We start from the raw sequence: 18,766 nt of genomic DNA, 5'->3' as shown, positions 1-18,766 counted from the left end.
TGTTTTGGGATCACAGACCATCCTCTCACATGACATTAGTTTCAATGACAACTGAAAACATACACAAAGTTTTTCCAGCTATCACAAAAGCTGCCAAAACGACTGGTGAGAGGAGAGGATTTCAAAATATATTACATAAGGGAGGAATTTCCTCTCAGCAGAGCTGTTACACCAAAAAAAAAGAGGGAAAAAAAAGAAAAGAAGAAAGAAAACTTGAGAACTGCCTGATTTTATGAAGTTTGTGGGCTGTTTGTTTTCTTAAAGCTTGTGATAAATTAATATTTTTTTCAAATTCATGAGATGCATCAGAAATACGGAGAAATTTCTCTTTCTTTTGCTTGTTTTGTAATAACCCAACATTTTTTATGACTTACGTTTTGCTAACTTGAATTTTCAGTACTTATAAAACAATAATGTGAACTGTAAATGCAGGGAACAATAGCAGTGCAAACACTACACTGCTCTATCCATTGACCTAATGTTCCCAAGAACAAAACATTTAATAGTTGGGTTTTTAACCTAGCAAACTGTAATTTATTAGCTCAGTTGAACCCTGTGCTGTTCTTTCAGTGACCAGCTGTGGACTGAAACACTGGTTACAGTAATTTCTGGTATTTATAGAAAAACTTGTAATAGGAAAAGAACTTTCATGAGATTCTAATTGGAGAGGAGACAACTGGAGACTTCATAGAGATTTTAAAAACCCATCGGAAAAATCCTTTCTAATATCAATGACATTTGGAACAATCGTGGGATTCAGGAAATCCAGGACATTCTCCATGAATCAAGTCCTGCAGAGGTTAATGCTGTCAACATCCCAGCAGATGCTGAGCTGATGTTCTGTCTTGGCTGGGAGTTTTAAAGAATAACTTGTTCTTTTTGGTGAAAGTTGGGGATAACTGCGGTTCTCCTGCCTGGTTCCTCTCGGGTTCTTCTTCCCTCACCCACCGCTCGGCTCCGGTGCCTCATTAAACAAAGCAAAGATGTTTTCTGGGCCGTGCATTCTGAATTTTGGAGTATGGAATTCCAAGTGGATGGGGGGAAACAGCACCCAGACTCCATCCCTGCCCTTTCCACAGGGTTCCATGGGGTGAAGTCATCCCTGCACCGGAACTGGGAGCAGTGACAGACCCTCCAAAAGCTGCGTCAAACCAGGGGGAGGCCCCTTCTGCCTGTGGCGTGTGGTGAACCACACTCATTCCACAGGCACTGCTCTCACTTCCACTCGGAATTAGTCTGGCTTCGGTTTGCAGACAACAGTTCCTGTTATGCCTTTTGTGCTGCACTAACGTCCCCTTCGCTGCAAAGTATTTTTATTCCCTTTGAAAACATTTTTGTGTGATACTGGAAGTCACTTTCCAGTCAAGTTCTTTTAACTCTCCTGCCACACAACGTTTTCCTCAAGCCCTGAAGAATTTCCAAAGCTTTTCTGTACTTTCCAGCACCTCTTCTGGAACCTATAAGGCCCAAACCACGTGCCAAAGGCTCCCATCCTGCCTCTTTCCATATGTGCAACCATGTCCTCAGAGCCTACGTTCTCCTTTGTCCAGATTAAGACCTGAATTCTAACTTCTGCATTCCAGCAGAAGAATGGATATGGATAACCATTCTGTAAGTATGGTATTTCTCTCTAAATATACACTTTGCCACAACGTGCTGCACGAGAGTGAATATTTCTTTGCCAGTCCCCACCTACCAATCTTGGCATCATCCATAATGCCCATAAACAGCCATTTATAACTTTCAACTAATGGATTAAAAACTCCCAAAGGAGCAATTTCTGGGATCTAACAATAAAATCTGAGCATTTCCTTAACTCCTCCTTAAATATTATCCTCCCTTCTTTCATAGGAAAAGAAACCCAAACTCACCTCAAAGGAATACTCAACATTTCTCTCATTCTTCTTGTGTGCCAGTCCCTTTAATTCCACTTTTTCAACACTCACTACGAAAAAAACAAAGAGAGAAGAAGAATGAGGAGGATATTCCCAAATGCAGGCAGGAGTGATGGCTCTTTGTCAGTGCCAGGCCTTGCTTTAGAGAATCTGATGACCTGTGATGGTACTCCAGGTGCCCATCTCCGACCTCCTCCCTTGGATAGGGAGGTTGGTCCCACCACTCCGTGCTGCTTCCACTTCCAGCCTTGGCAAAGCTTCATTTCAGCCAGTTACAACCCAAACAAAACAGTCAATGCAAAGTTCTTGATGTCCTCATGGCATTATCACAACACCCATCGCTGTAATAACAGACTGCACACTTGCCAGGAATTATCTTAGGAACATCCAGGAGCAAACAACATCCCTGCGAGGGAAACGAGGGAAAAGCCTTCATGTTTTCAGGGCCTGGTTTTGCAAGTTCAGTGTGGTTTTATTGCTGTGTTGACATCCCGACTCCTCCCTGCCTGCAACTCCACGGAAAATTTCCGCCTCAGTTACCGCGACTGGAGTAAGTTGTAAGTAAAAATGGGATCTGACTGCGGAAAGCATGGACAGGTCATGTGATACACAGCTTTTAAAGACAACCTTAGCCAGATATCTGATAGACTGGATTCTCAGAGATGATCACTTTCCAAGAGACTGAGATCAGGAATTCCACTGTGAAAAACTTCATGAAGATTGTTTCACCGACTTTCTATTTCTCTTGTGAATTTTTCCTGCCTTTTACTGCACACTTGGGGATAGACACACAGAATTTTTCTTATAAAAGGCCAATTGGAATTGGCTTAAAAATATAAAAGCAAAATCACCAAAGTCACCAGAATTTTACTTGTGAACAACCACTGCCTGAAGAGACACGTGCTGGGTATATTGTGCTTTCACTGAGCAGCTCTAACAAGCCAAGCCCAGAACTCTATCACTGTTTCTGGGAGTCACTGTTTACAAGCTGTTTACCTGTTTCCAAGACTATTTATACTCTCTGTTACCTGTGAGACTGAAACTGATGTTTATCCCATGGAACATCCTCATAGCTACATGACAAAACCCTGCAGTGCAAAAGTCACAGAGACAACACTGCAGTAGGGAACTGCTTGATCCACCTCCCATCTCCTGTTCTCCAGTGAGGCTCCACCCAGAGCCACCCTCTTTCCCATCTGTAGTTTGATTTCCCTCTGCTTCCACACAATCCTGGCCTGAAGGTTTTATTGTGGCCTTTTAAATGTTTTATTGTATCCTCAGAGAATCATGGAGTGGTTAGGATTGGAAGGAACCTCAAAGCTCAACCAGTTCCACGAGCAGGGAGACATTCCACTATCTCAAGTTGCTCCAAGTCCTGTCCAACCTGGCCTTGGACATCTCCAGGGATGGGGCAGCCACAGCTTCTCTGGGCAACCTGTGCCAGGGCCTCACCACCCTCACAGGGAGGAACTTCTTCCAACATCCCATCCAACCCTGCCTTCTGTCAGTGGGAAGCCATTCCCCCTTGTCCTGTCCCTCCAGACTGTTGTCCAAAGCCTCTCTCCATCTCTCCTGGAGCCCCTGTAGGCACTGGAAGGGGCTCTAAGGACTCCTTGGATCCTTCTCTTCTCCAGGCTGGGCACCTCCAGCCTTCCCAGCCTGGCTCCAGAGCAGAGGGGCTCCAGCCCTTGGATCATCTCCATGGCCTCCTCTGGACTCATTCCAGCAGCTCCATGTCCTTCTTCTGCTGGGAATCTCCAGAGCTGGAGGAGGCACAGCAGGTGGGGTCTCACCTAAGCAAAGCAGGTCCTGTTCATTTAAAAATGTCACCAACCTGAGTCTTGGCTTCTTAAAAATCTCTTTGAGGCTATTTATTCACAGTCAAAATTTTTAGAACCTCCAAATTCTAAACAAATCTACAGATGTTCGTGCCTGCCTTTACATTTCCAGAATTAACTTCCCTCTTCTGATCACCTCAAACGTTCCTCCCCCATGTAATTCCCAATTACAATTACAGAAATCCCTGAGCTTATGAATAATGGCAATTCATTACTTACTACTTTCCTCCTGCACATTCTGCTTTTCGTAGAGACTTGTTCCTCTTAAACATTTCAGTGGGTTCCTCTCACGCTTCTGAAATGATTTTACACCACATGCTGAGCACCACAGGAGTAAATCTGCACACCACATACTGCTGAGCCATCTACACAATGTGTAGTGCCACGAAGACTTTAACATTAAGATTTTTACATCCATAAGGCTCATTTAAAGAAAAATCTACCTCAATGCTCTTATTTAAGAGAATTCACAACCCCCCCTTATAGTGATCACAGCTAAAATATATTGAATACTGATTGGAATGATAAGTAATACAGAATTATAACAAGAAAGAACGTGTAAAGTGAGTATTGAGAGGGGGAATGTTGGTGAAACAGCTGAAGGATGAGCAAGTAACTTGCAGAAAGCCCAGTGTCAACTGATGCAACATCTGGTTTTGAAAAACACAGCAAGTGTTACGCAACATTTGTTGTTTATAGCAAATCCAGCACCACTTCTCTGCAACTGTTCTTATCATTTGGCATTTCTACAGCATTCAAATCCCATCTCTTCCAGTCATTCATTTTTCCTCTCCAGTAATTCGTGCAAAACTGGATTAGCCATGGACATAAAATAAAGCTACTGCTGTTTTACTCTGCGGGTTAATAACAAACCTTAAATCACCTCATGGATTTTGTGGTGTTACGGTTACACGACCTCTTCATGCTCAACTTCTGGCCTGAACTTGCCCAGTTAATAAAACCAACTGCAGCGGATTTATCCATGGAAAATTATTGTAATTAGCAAAGTGAACCATTAGGTGTGTAATTCTGCCATCTTGTAAGATTAGGTCTGTTTTAGGGCATGAAACAGAGTTCACTGTGCTGCAGAAACAGTGACAGCTTTAGGGACAACACACTGGATCATTCCTAATATTATACAAAGTGCTCCAGGAATTTTCTCCCAGCTGGCTAATACTGTGAAAAATACCATCTGCTCAACAACATCTAGAGTTCTTGTTTAATTTCTCAAGTTGTATGTTTTTGTTATGTGGTCTCTCACATAATCTTTGTGTTATTTAACTTCTGGTTGATTTTCTTAGAATAATAAACCTCATCATGAAGCTTAACTTTATTCAGATCAATCTAACCTCAAAACTCTGGAAGGAGAAGGTGCCATCCATCAAGCACATCTGAGTGGATATTAAATCTGCTGTCTAAAATATTATAAAGAAAATAGAAAGGAATTATTATTTACCATTTTTACTCTCAAAAGCATGGAAAACCGCTCAAAGTATCTGCCCAGGATCCCAATAAATGAGTCCATAAACAGAAAACCTTTGTATAGAATTAAGGACACCTGATACTGATGTCTTTTCAGGATGCTGAATTCAGCAAAACTCAAACTTCCCAACCCAAGCATAAAAAAAGAAAAAAAAGTTAATGTTTCTAATTCAGGAAATTCCCAGAACAAGTATATTTGTGCTACTTTAAATCTGAGCTTTAGGTCTGGAAGTAATCAATGGGAACTCACTGGTGTGTGTGTGTGTGACTCCCTCACTGCTGGGCTTCCTGAGCTGCACTGGCAAAGGGGCACACAAAGACTTTTTGCCATGCAGATTCTCCATAAATATCTGGGAAATTCCAGCAGGTAAGCGAAACAGCTGGATGAGATCACCTAGGAAAGGGGGAGATGGATACAAAGGGGATTGATTGCAGAAGCTCAGTGCTGTAGGGGAGGCTCCAGCGAGGCTGTGACACCCCACGCTCCAAGTGTCTTGCATCATTCCTTAAGGCTGTTGTTGTTATTATTATTTGCTGCTTTCTTTTGAACAGCAGAGAAGGAAATCTGATGCAGTTTTTAACTGTACAAAGTATAGTATCAAGTATGGAAGCCGGTATGTGGAATAGTCCAGCCAAAGGCACAGCCAGGAATCACAGTCACAAAGCAGATACATCACCCTGTCTCCTTTTCAAACAGTGCCCCCCTCCCCATTCCTTCCAAAGCATCCAGGGAAAACAGATCCAGTGAGTCTGAAGACATTTTATTCAGGTCTGTTTTCCTGTTCTACCCTGGGATTTTCACCCATTTGGCTGATATTAATGCATTTGTCCTCTGATCCCTTGAGTGCTTCTGTGGAAGGACACACAACTCCTTCCCTTCTCCTCATGACCCTCTGGGTTTTTTGCCTCTCCCTCCAGAAAAGCAGTGCCTTGGATCTACTCCTCTCCCCAAAAGGACTCAGCAGCTACATAAAGCAAAAGACAGATCCAAACCCTTTAGGGTTTGGTACTTCTGGTCAATCAGGTAGAACATGCACTGGATGTGGGCAAGAGCAGAAGAGACATTTTTGGAAGACTCCTTAATATCCCATTGGATGATGTGTTTTTCATAACCCCCTTTTTACAACTTCTGGGTCAATCCTAATAAAAGGATTAGATAGAGTCAGTCTCTCAATCCACACTAAGAATTTTGTGTTCCTTCTGAAAAAAGTAAAATAATGCAAGATAATCAGGAGTGTTGGTTGTAGCCCAGCCCTCTTCCATAATACCCAACATTTCAGCACAAACACCACTCTAGACACAGCTAGCTGTTTTCCTTAATTAACTCCCTGGATGCAGGTTTACTTTGTGTGGGATGGAGCATGGAAATACCAATCTCCAGCATTCAAGTGGTAAAATCTGAGTCCTGACACTGGGCTGAACATCTTGGTTCACAATACTTGACCAAAACCAGCAGAAATGCTGCAATTTATTTTTAATCTGGAAAAAAATATGAGTAAAAATCCTTTAGTTTGTGTTCTATAGGAGGTTATAATCACAAATGATGCTTTAATTTATTAATTTTCGTTCCTAAAGTTGTGCTTTCATGCAAGCAGGCACTAAACACAGCTACAGTAACTGAGTTTCTGCTGAAAAGGTCAAACAAAAGGGAACTAATAAAATCCTTTCCACATCCTTGTTTACACAGAAGTGGTAAGAAATGCAGCACCAACGCTTTCAACACCATCTCCTCTTGGTTTGCTAAAGAAATGCTTCAAAAGCAGCATTACCCAATTACTGTTGTCCACTGGACAGCAAAGGTGATGCCAAAAATTGGGAACAAAAACCCTCAAAGCCTCTCAGTGAACCCCCCAGTATTTATATTCCCATACATAACAGGCAGAAGGGAAGGAAAACAAAAACCCATTGGTTTGCTACATGCAAAACATATTCATGGCAACAAAACACAAGAAATTAAAGGGTTTTTGTGGTTTTTTGGTTGGTTGTTTTTTTTTTAACTGCTTATAAGTATCAGTTTAAGAGGGGTTTTTGGCTGTTTTGCAGAAAACTTCCTGCTTTCACTTTTCTAATCTTTCTAAAGCTTTTTATCCAGGCTATGACGGAGAATGAAAAAAACAGGATACTCTCTTCTTCCCAGCACACACATTGAACCTCTTCTGCCACACACACACAAGGACTAAGTTTTCTCATCAAGTAAATTTCATTTCCTTGTCTCCTACTTCTCAAAACTTAACTGTAATACTGAAGGCTTGAAGAAAACTTGAATCAAATATTAGGTTTTCAGTCTGTAAGATAAGCAGATCAGTGAGAACTGAGATCTAAATAACTCAGGTACTGATCAGCATCTTTCAGGGTGCCAAGAGCTTGGTGTTAGTGCTATCACAGGATCACTGAGGTAGGAAAAGACCTCCAAGATCATGGAGTCCAACTGTGCCTGAATCCCACCTTGTCACCCAGCCCAGAGCACTAAGCGCCACGTTCAGGCCTTCCTTGGACACCTCCAGGGATGATGTCCCAGGACCTCGTCAGCCTCATGTTTATTTACTAAAACTCCTTTCAACAAACCACAGAATGGCAGTATTTTGTAACAGTTTTGTCATTAAAGCCAAGGCACTGTTGATCTGTCCCTGAGATGATTTCAGAGAAAGATTTCACTGCCTGTCTTCCCTTCGAACTTCCAAACTCGGACCGAGCAGGTTCTGAATCACCAAATTCCAAGAGGATGACACTGAAACCATTCAACTTGAACTCTGCTCTGCTCCACAACCAACAAACAACCTTGACTTGTTTCATGACACATTAACTCCTGCATAAATGAGTCCCTTTTCAGTGATATCTAATCTGCATCAAAATATCGATGGGCCAGAGTCCAAATGGGGGAAAACAGGAGGTGCTCTGGTGTGGGATGTTTGTAGGTACAGAAACTGCTGGTGGCAGGGGAGAGAACATCAAATATGTTCTTAAATTTAAGTGTATCAATTAAAAGGTACCAGAGGCAAATTGAACTTTATTTACAAGCCATGAGCTTGTCTACAGAGACGCTAAAGGGGAAAATGCCCCCACTCGAGAACATCAAGAACAGTTTTGAATATTCCCTTAAAAGTGAGGGAAAACAGGTAAAGAAATAAGTGTTTCTTTTGGAAAATCATCTTATTTTACTACTTCTAAAAAAGGTAAAGTATAGGAAAGGATGAAGCAATTCTCTCTGCAGTTCAGTGCATTGACTTGCCATGTAAGAATAACATTTAGTTATTGTATGAGTAGTGAGAAGTGACATCTCAGAACTCTCCAGACACAGCAGGGTAATTTATTAAGATATTAACCTGTTTTCACACAGTACAGTGGTCATGGATTGAGAAAACACTGTGTGAATAGGCATAATTAGCACATTTAAGTGATCCCAAATCCTTTATGCAAATATAAAGCTGCTGCTTGCTAAGAAATACTTAAATTGAATATTTAAATTTAAAAAAAAATATTAAAATGTAAAAATATTTAAGTTATACTGCATTTACCTTCCCCTTCCAACAGAGGGGGGAAAGGTGGTTGCTATGAAAGTGAAGTAAGATCTTTGCTTATTCGTCCCACATCAGGTATCTTCAAATACTCCACAAATCCTGACCCACCTAGGAAATCAAAGGACTTCTACACTTATGAAACTTAGCAATGACCACAGCAGGACAAAAATCCTGGGAACACTCTTGAAAAGAAGCCACACATTGACCAGAGAGTCCAAATGAAGAGTCATTTTCCGATGACTGAAATCCTTAAGCCAAGAGTCCTGCAGGAACTCATCCTGCCTGGCTGACACAGGCACAGGAGATAGGACTAATCACCAACACAGCTCTCATTTAGAAAAACAAAGGAGGGGAAATTTAGCAGAGGACACAAAGGGACCTCAGTTCTCCCCCACTCCTGTGCCTGAAGCTGGTGGAAGAGGATCTGTCACAGGACATGAACCAGGAACCACTGGCTGGAAGTCACCAAGCACATGCTGCTCCCTCCATTCCCACTTTTTGACCTTCAGTTCAGCCTCATAACAAAATCCACCATCCAGTTTTCTGCTGCTATCTCTTAAAACTAGAAGTGGACGAGCAGACAACAGCTTTTCCATGGTGTCTGCTGGAAAAGGAAGCTACAGCTATAGGAAAAAACTTGTAACCAAACAGAACAGTTTTACTGGTTAGCAAGAAGTCTGGCTGGCTGTGGCCATTACGGGAAGACTCTGGAAATTAAAGCTTCATGGACATAATTAAAAAATTCCTGTTAGCAGAGAAAAGCCCTTAGAACTGTCATTTTTCCCATGTAAGAAATGAGGGTTCTTCCAAAGCAGAGAATATTTAAGTTCAAAACCAACACATCCTTACAACATGAGCTGAAGTGACAAGTCAATACTGCTTTAATTTAAAAGCAAAGCTGGAGCCTAAGAACTGCAGTATTCCACAGGAAATAATTACACAGCTTTTTTAAAAATCAAGGACATGAGCTTACTTTTGGCAGCACATAGGAAGCAATAGCATGCTGGGACAGTATCGCTCACCCCAATCAAACGAGGAGTTTTCATGTCCCTGCTATTTCCTCAGTTTGGCTTATTTAACTTGCCAACAAAGTGACCTTCTTCTGTTTCTCCAAAACAGATAGATATTAAAAAAAAAAAAAAAAAAAAAGCCTGTATATCTCAGCTTTTGGGATTTTAATTGAATTCATGCATTTTTTGAGTAATCTTGAACGACACTGTCAGCACTTCAGCCAACCACAAAGCCAAGCAACCTAAAGAAGGGTTTCACAACTTCACTGGATTCAAAAGCTTAACTAAATCCAAAGGCTGCCTGTGCTGGAGGCTGGAGAGAATTCCCATCTGGCCAGGAAAATGTAAAACCCTGAAGAATCATCAGCTGTCTTTCAAAAAAATCGAGATACAGCTTCAAACGCTGTTTTGAAGGGTTTTCCTCCCAAATCCTTGAGGCCAAGAGCACTTCGCATCCCTGCTCCCGCCTGCCATCGCCTCTGAGCACAACAACTGCCTCACAAGTTGCCTCTTTTCATTTCTAAGGCCAGAAAAAGCTTTTACAGAATAAATTATCCACAGAGGGCTGCTGGATTGGACATGTTTGTGTAGCAGCTCCACTGCCTTCCTCGATCTGAGCACCGACACATGTCACTGAACAGGTGCTGGGCCTTGAAACATCCACTTCCCAGTGAACTGCTGCTGAAATGTATGATAATGGGTGGAAATCTTTCTGGGTGGAAAGAATTATGATACAGAGCCAAGAAAGGCTGTGAGAGTTTGACATCAGAGACAACTCAGCAACATGTTCCTTAAGTCAAGCAGCTCTAATCAAAGATGTGTCTCAGCCAAAACGGAATCCTGAAGGATGTATTTTAACACCATGGAAACACTTTGGCATTTTCAAGCACAATTTTCGGTAAACACGTGAAACACTGAAGGTTTAAAGGTATCCTACAGCAAATTCAGAGACATCAGTGGCACTGAGATTAACCACATGCTCAGACTGTGTAGCCCTGGGGGTGCGTTTTTAAAGGACTCCGGAATTTAATTTGTACAATACATTTACTGCCTAATTCCCCAAGCTGGCTAATTCCACATGGAACTGCAGCTAATGAATATTTGCAACAAGTGAGAAGAGCACGTGCAAGTTTTGAATGCAGCTGTGGACTTCATTTGCTCACAGATCCAGCCCAGTGACTCATCTTCCTTCTCCCAGTAGCTGCAGCAGGCGGCTCATTTGGAGAAATATTCCTGCAGAAGTGACCAAAACCCCAAACTCTCAGGGTGAAGGGCAGCTTCAGTAATCACTAACACATATCCTTGCACAGGCAATTAAAAGCAGGCTGCCTGTGTGCAATTTGTCTGGTAAAAATATCTGTGCAATCAAGAGAGATGTTCAACTTTGTATATAAATACTTGCTGGGTAAGTAAGATGCACTTTGTATATTTAGTCTAGCTTTATCTGATCAAGTGCTTATTTTATTTACTATTCTTAGAGCACTTTTAAAGAAAATATTGGCTTTGTTTCACATTCTTAAGAGAAGGTTTGCTCATCCTAGAGAAGGCTCCTGCTTTCTTGGAAAGGATTTTCTCTGGCACATAATTCCCTGAGCAAACCCAAGGTGAGCCAGATGATTAGTTCTAATCTGGATGTTGTATTCACCTGCAAAACTACACATGCAAAGTCCGTTTTCCATGGAAAACTTTCCTTAGTGACAGTTTTTGTGCTAACGTGCACCAAAGCCCAGACACTCCAGGCTTCACTAAATCCCAAACATGATCAGAGGAACAAATCCTGTTCCAGCTGGAGCCTTTGAAGCTTTGGGTCTGCGTGGAACAGCCGCTTTCCCCGAGTTTAAAAAGAGGATTCAAGCCACTGAGAGGGAACCAGACCGGGGAAAACATGACACATTCAGGTGGTCCCCTCAGCTGGGAATCTGAGCTTTGAAGTGTGGAGCAATGTCCTAAATCCTGATGGACAAATCGAGTCTCACAGCGCCACAGCAGAGACAGCAGTGACACAATGCCCCAAACCACTCCTGGGTGCAGTCTGAACTCAGTACAAACCACCTTGTTTGGAGGTGAGTTAAGGCTGCCACTACCCATTAGTTTTCCTTCGTCACACAAGATCTGAGTCATTTAATGAATGAATAAAGCTAATTTAAGGCCACTTAGATAATCATAACCCACTGTTACTCTATTAAAAAGCCCCAGTCCCCACTGCATAAAATCAATTACAGTTGTAATCAATCCCAACTGCATCCAGTGAGGATTTGCCCAGCACAGTTTAAGTTTAAAAGTCACCGAGTCAGGCCCTGGGAGTTACATATATAAATATACATAAACATATGGGTGTTTTGTGTCCGACAGCACAGGCAAACATGGGCTGTGGGTGCAGCATGTAACCATATATCGGCATGGAGGGAGCCTGGAGGGACGTGACGAGGCAGCAGCTGCTCAGCCAACGTGCCCTGGCTTGAAGGACAACCTGGAGCTCAAACACCAGAGCCCTGGGATCAGATGGCTGGCGGCTCCAACCCCGGCTGTAGGATTCCTGCAGCTACCCAAAGGAGTTAAGAGATTCCAAGTCCTAAGCAAAAACCCAGCAGAAATGTGCATTTCAAGCTCTAAGCAGCTTGCTTGGTTTGGAAGGGCTGCTCCAGGCCAGCAGAGTTCAATGCTCGTGTCAATAAGCACGTGCTGTTTGCTGCATTTTTAAGACCGGTATCAGCATTGTGAAACTCATGACTAAGGCTGCAATAGCAGGCAGGAGCAGGGAGGGCAAAAGCATTTTATAGCAGCTTCAATTTTGATTTTCTAAGGAATTACAGCCTTGCTAACAACAAAGAAATATTCTGTAAGTGTGCTGTGTGAAAATGCCAGACTAAGAGACTCATCTGGAATAGAAAAATCCTTGACAGTCTTGCCAAGAGCTACAAATGCATTCAAGTGCTCAGCTCAGTGAGAGACAAATATCCCCTGCACAGCCACTTCTGTGAGGTTCCTCTTTTGTGGCAAGAAAGTCCTTGTACATTTTCAAGTCTCTGCTCTCAGGCTTTAATATTCTTGTTCCCTTTTCTACTTCTGTATAAATAATTGTTCCTCTATTCTGAATCCCAGACAAGATTTGACCAGTAATTCAAAGAGACAGAAAAAAGGTTCTAATTCAGCAGTGAAGCTGATTTTGAGACACTGCCCAACTATTAGACAACTGTCTCTGTAACACATCTATGAAGCAAATGCAAGAGGGAAAAGAACAAAGTAGATTTGATTAATATTTGCCAGGGCAGTGAGAATGCCCAGAAACTGAGGTAAAAGAACAGAAACAAAACGAAATCCCATCTACTAAAAACCTCCAAGTCCTGAAGCTCTGAATCCCCAATTTCTTCAGCAGGGATTACAGAATGAAACCAAACACAAAATGAAACTTCCAGCAAAAACTAGAGTTTAAAGCTCTTGTTCCTCACTTATTTTAGCAATATTTGGATATCCAGTAAATCCCTGAACTATTTAATAGCAGGGACAGGAAGGAACACAAACTTTGAGCTCCCCAAGCCACTAACACCTACTTCATACCTGCTGTTTTTGCAGACAAATTCACTTATTGCACTTCTCCTCGGGCCTGTTTACAAGTAAACAAAGTCTGACTGAAAATACGATGGGTCAGCTGCATCTCTGCTGAAATGATACACCTGGAATAATTCACCCACAGAACTGGAAAACACAAGAAGGAGAAACTTCGAAAGCCCTGATGTGTTTTATGGCATTTCCCTTCAGCTGTGTGTATTAATGATGTAATTTTAGCAGGGCTGCCCCTCTGAGTTACTGTTAAAAATAGCACCCACACCCTGCACTGATGAAACGCATCCACTCCAGGCAGGGAAGTTGTGCAGCACAGCAAGTCCTCTCCTTTTTACTTTTTTTTTTTCTTTCCAGGGAGATAAAAGAACAAGTCAGAAAGCAAATGAAACATTAACCTTTTAGCTCAGCATTTCTGTGCACCTGAGAAACAAATTTGACTTTAATCAAAACCACCGCTTTGTGTAATTACAGCCTGTCACTTCCCAGCATAAAAGAACAAGAGAAAATGAAATTGGAAATGAAAACTCAAAGCACCTCAACAATGGCAAAGTGGACTATTTGTCTCCTCTACTTGTGTGGCACAAGGTAACAACAGATCTACCACATGGATAAGAGCCACAATTCCATCAAATGCTGAAGCGAAGTACACGAGATGCTGCTCACAGGGGTTTAGGGCAGTGTCACCCCTCAAACGTCTCCCAATTCCCCCTATCTGCAATCCCCAAATGAGACTTTATTCTCGACTTACTCCTTAGAATCAACCCATGAACAACTCCATATGCTTTCCTTCCACCTACAGCTGTCCAGTCTCTTCCTCCAGATCTCAGGATTGGGCTCTGCTCTGGAATTTTTCAACAGATGCAGTTTATAAAAGCTACATTAAGTCAGCATTAAACAGCAGAATCCAACTTTCTTTAAACAACCCCCAAAGAACTGAATTAATGGACAGAATCCCACTGCTGTGACTGTTTTCAGCTTTATTTTTTGGTAGAACAAAATCATGGAATTATGGAATGGTTTGGGTTGGAAGGGACCTTAAAGCTCATCTCGTTCCATCCCCTGCCATGGGCAGGGACACCTTCCACTATCCCAGGTTGCTCCAAGACCCTTCCAACCTGGCCTTGGACACATCCAGGGATGGGGCAGCTACGACATAAAATTTAAGAAATAACATCTAACTATTTAAATTTAAAAAAATGGGAGGGGCTTGCTTCTCCGTCAAAAAAAAGGGGCTTTCTGTCAACAAAGAGCATCCAAAGAACCTTTCTGACCAGAGATTAGGAAAAATCCCAAATATTTTGGCAGGGAGGTCAGAACGAGATGATAATTAAGGTCCCTTCCAACCCAAACCACTCTGTGATTCCATGATTTTGACGGAAACCTGAGTTTTTCTCAGAGCTGTCTAACCATGGCCAGCCCTGATGTGAACCAAGAGCTACGCCAGTGTGAGGGATATGTAAATAAGACCCTTATTAATCACATGCAAAGCCAGATCTAGAACACAGGAATCCAGAGCTCTTGCACAGTGAAAGACACAAGGCATCGATTCCTTCCAAGCTGGAATCTGCAGTCTAAACTCCAAGAATGAAATCTCCTGATCTGGGAATCAAATTGGCATCAGGTGGCAGCCAAAGCACAGGAGAACATGGTTTTAAAAGCACCAGTTCCCTCCCCACTAATTCCACACTGGAATAGTGTCCTGGAGGTAGAGTCACCAGTTCCCATTTGCAAAAGGTCTCTCTCACCAACATATTATGACATGCGTGTTTCTTCTCCTCAGTCCATCTGTTCCCTTGTGCCAGAGACTGAATGTGAGAAGTCACAAGCACTTCCACGGAAATGAAGTGGTGTCATTTACTCAATAAGGTCACTTCCAGATTAGATGGAAGGGAAGCAGAGTGAAGAAATATTTGTTGCTGTAGTAGAAGGGAAAGCAAAGGAAACTGCTGGCAAGTAAACAACTTTCTTTCTGTGTCATGTTCTCATCCTTCCTCTCCACCCACCCCCTCATTTTCATGACCAATGTGTCATGTCAGTACTGAGGGTAACAAACCTCTTCCTGTGACTCAGTGCCCTACTAGGAATCAGAACTGATTATTCCCAATAACACCCCATTCTCTGATGTTACCTCCAGTCCTACAATGTTTGGGATCTTTTCCCTGCTGCAGTCTGATCGTTTCCAAAATTACAGCCTCTCATGTCTGCACAGAAAAACGCCAACGTGCAAATGGTAACGCTGACATCAAAAGTGAAGTAAAAAATCCAAGATTTACTAAAAATATTCATGAAATTTCAGGTCTAGGCCCAAAAATCTGTGAGGAATTACATTATTTTTGACTTGTATATGCAGCTGCCTGTAAAAACTCCAGGTACCTATCGATAAAATTATTGTACTTTAAGCTTATTACCCTCATCTTCTGGAGGCAAGAATTCCTCTAAATGTAAAGGTATATGGAAATGAAAAATGTGCTTTGGAAAATGAGGGATTTAGGAATAAAATGAGGGAAAGAACATTTACCGGCTAACAACTAACCCACTATAAAAGCTTCTTAAGCACAACACACACCAGAAAATTGCCATTTAGTCATTAGTGCACTGGTGACAGTCTGTAAAATGGGCAAGGACATGCTGGTTTTTCTAGGAATACATGTGAATCACTCCTATTTTCTTCTTTAAAGTGGCAATTTTTGTCCAATTTACTTTAAGGGATATGTGGGCCTAGCTAGGATAAGCAAGCCATTTACTTCAAATTCTTTTCAGAATTCTTGCATCCCTGTTTAAAATGGCAGCAAAACAGGCTATTTCAGAACAGACATTCCCAGATGTTCCAGGGTGTTAAGTTTTCAAGATGCAAGGAACAGCTGAGCATTTCTGAGCCTTTCCCACATCCCTTGTTCCATGTGCAGGCAGCAGACACAGGGATGTCCAGCCCTATTGAGCCATTTGCCATCAGGTTGCAGCAGGAATTTGCCAGGAGACAAGAATCAGCAGTTAATATTCACCTTTTTTTTTTTTTTTTTTTTGGAGTCCTGCATGACATGTTTTCTAGCCCTCAGTAAGTTTAAATTTCAAATTTTCTCTGGTAGCCCCTGCCTTCAATGAAGGATTTTCAGTAAAAAAAGCAGATTTAAGCATTAGTTCCACCATGATGCACATGAGGTAAAGTTCTCACAACTCATTTCATCCTGTCTCAGAAGATGGGCTGCATTAAGCCATTACCTAAAGATCTGAGAAAAACTGTTTTTCACCATTTAATGCAATTTTAATTAAAAGCTTAAGTTGCTTGTGTTGTTTCTATTACCAGCAGAAGGTCATGCTGTTGCTTCCAGAGCTGTTGAGGTAATGGCCATTAACTTCATCTCCATTAAAAACTCATGTGCCACAACAGGCACTGCCAGGACTTCACAGACATGGACTGGGAAACAGCGGAGTTCTTCTAGGAATGCACATGCTGTGTTGTCTCCTGTGCTTTTGAAGAGCCATGGAAAAAGGCAAATGGTATTAAATATGAGTTTGTAATCTCACATTAGATATTGATGACTACATATTTTCATTATGCAAGATCAGGAATGTGCCTGTGGACTGCATCACAGGGAGGTAAAACTCCTTGGAATGGATGAATTTACCACCATCCTATTCTTAGAATTTGTATTTTTCAGAGTAGCTTGATTCTAATTAATTATAAATGGGACTATCATCCAACTCCCACTGAAGCCAAATCAAACAGGCTTCAGAGGACTCAAAATCAAGTGCTCACTGTCAAACCTTACATTAGCAGAAACCTGGTCACTTCCTAATGTGTAATAAGGAAAATATATTGCCCAGTACACAAATCTTTACATAACAGAAGAATAAATAAAAGCAAGATAAATGATGGGGCTCTGAGCATCCTGGTCTAGGGGAAGGTGTCCCTGCCCCATGTCAGGGGGATGGAATGAGACGAGTTTTAAGATCACCTCCAACCCAAACCATTCAATGATTCTATAGATTATGAAAGAGCAAAATGAAGCCTGATTTCCTGTGGATCTATGCTGCATGTGGATCTAAACTGTCCTAACCTCTCCTCTTCTATTCAGACACCACTGTAAACAAAAACTCTAAATAGCTCTGTCAAATTTGCATGAATTTAATCAAGAGGCTCGGCGGATAATAAGATAGGGACTGACAGCTGCCCAGAGTGATTCCATCATCTTATTGAGGAAAAAAACAAGCAGGAAGTCCAAAGAAGACTAAAGTTAAAGAATCATTCAGCAGCTTCAAGATGAGGCCCTTGGGTAAATGCTTGATATATCCATCATTTTAGGTGAATAAGTGATCAAGGACACAATTAAAACTGCTAATAGGAAATTAAAAAGTCTTCTGTCATATGAACCTGAACCAGAGCCACTCAAATATGCACAGTATGACTTTCCACTGAAGGCAACTCGCTGCAGCTTTTGGCCAGAGGGTGACCTCTGCGTCTTCCCAAGGAGCACAAAGGGCTGCCCTCCATAAGGAATCAAAGCCATGGATTACAAACCCCAGCAAGGAGCATCTTTCACATTTGCACAAAAGGTTTATGACAGTTATTGCATGAATAGACAATCACAACTTCTCATCCGGTTGGAGGAGTGAGTCTCCCTGCTGCTCCCTCCTCCTCTCCCTTGGTATCTTGTCACAGCAATCCCAGATCTCCCCTGCCAAAGCTTATTATGTGGAAAAGGAGGTAACAAGGATGACAAAGAAATACTGACTTCAACCTCTAGAGAGTATGAAAGTTGACTTATTAACAGTTAACAACATAAATTTGCCAGAGTCCAAGTGCAGCCCCAGGAGTTTGGAACTCCACTCCCACACTGCAACAGCCCAAGGATGAGCTACTCACCCTGGCTTTGGGGATATAAAGTGGCCTTCCATGCAACTGCTCGATCGGCAAAAAACTTGAGGTGAAATGCAATGTTTCTGAATTCTTTTTATGCTCTAAACTCAAGTACTGTCTTTATTGCAAAATTAAACCTCCAACCCTAACTGAACTCCCAACTCCAGAAGATCACGACATGATTTATGTGACAAACAAGTCTCAAGAAATTCCTTAATATCCAATAATCTTCTAGCACGGGGGGAAAATATGCAACATCAAAATGTGTTTTTTTTGGAAGCACACTAATCCTTGGACTTGACTTCTAGAATTAACTCTAAATACTTGATACTCCTGAAACAGCTCGTGTATGGGAGATGGCAGGTCAGGAACGCAATGCCTAGTGTGTGATCTCAGCCTACGTCGCTCAAGTTTAGAAGCAGAGTTCCCTGTTGGAGATAAAATCAACAAGGACATACACAAATAGCTGAAAAATTATATACAGTTGGTACAGGGAGATTTTTCCTGAAGGATTATCATAGCCTAAATATTTCTTTAAGCCCTACCCTAACGGTAGTTGACCCAATATCGTTGGAGATGATGTAGTTACTTAAAAATAGAA

General features: G+C 41.9%; 1 protein-coding gene across 2 annotated transcripts in view; it reads right to left on the bottom strand.

The window, feature by feature from the left end:
* The window catches only part of ZCCHC14 (zinc finger CCHC-type containing 14), a 52,738-nt gene that overhangs the window by 14,266 nt on the left and 19,706 nt on the right, over positions 1 to 18,766 (bottom strand). For both annotated transcript variants that reach the window (XM_027890446.1, XM_027890455.1), the window contains exon 3: positions 1,872 to 1,945. In XM_027890446.1, coding sequence (XP_027746247.1) covers positions 1,872 to 1,945 — 74 coding nt within the window. The remainder of the gene's footprint in view (positions 1 to 1,871; positions 1,946 to 18,766) is intronic.

This window comes from Empidonax traillii, unplaced genomic scaffold (genome assembly GCF_003031625.1).
Source record: "Empidonax traillii isolate 1590-97213 ecotype Southwest subspecies unplaced genomic scaffold, ASM303162v1 scaffold13:size3042203, whole genome shotgun sequence".
NCBI classification, from domain to species: domain Eukaryota; kingdom Metazoa; phylum Chordata; class Aves; order Passeriformes; family Tyrannidae; genus Empidonax; species Empidonax traillii.
The sequence above is the reverse complement of the archived record's forward strand: the minus strand, read 5'-3'. Positions and strand labels throughout refer to the sequence as shown.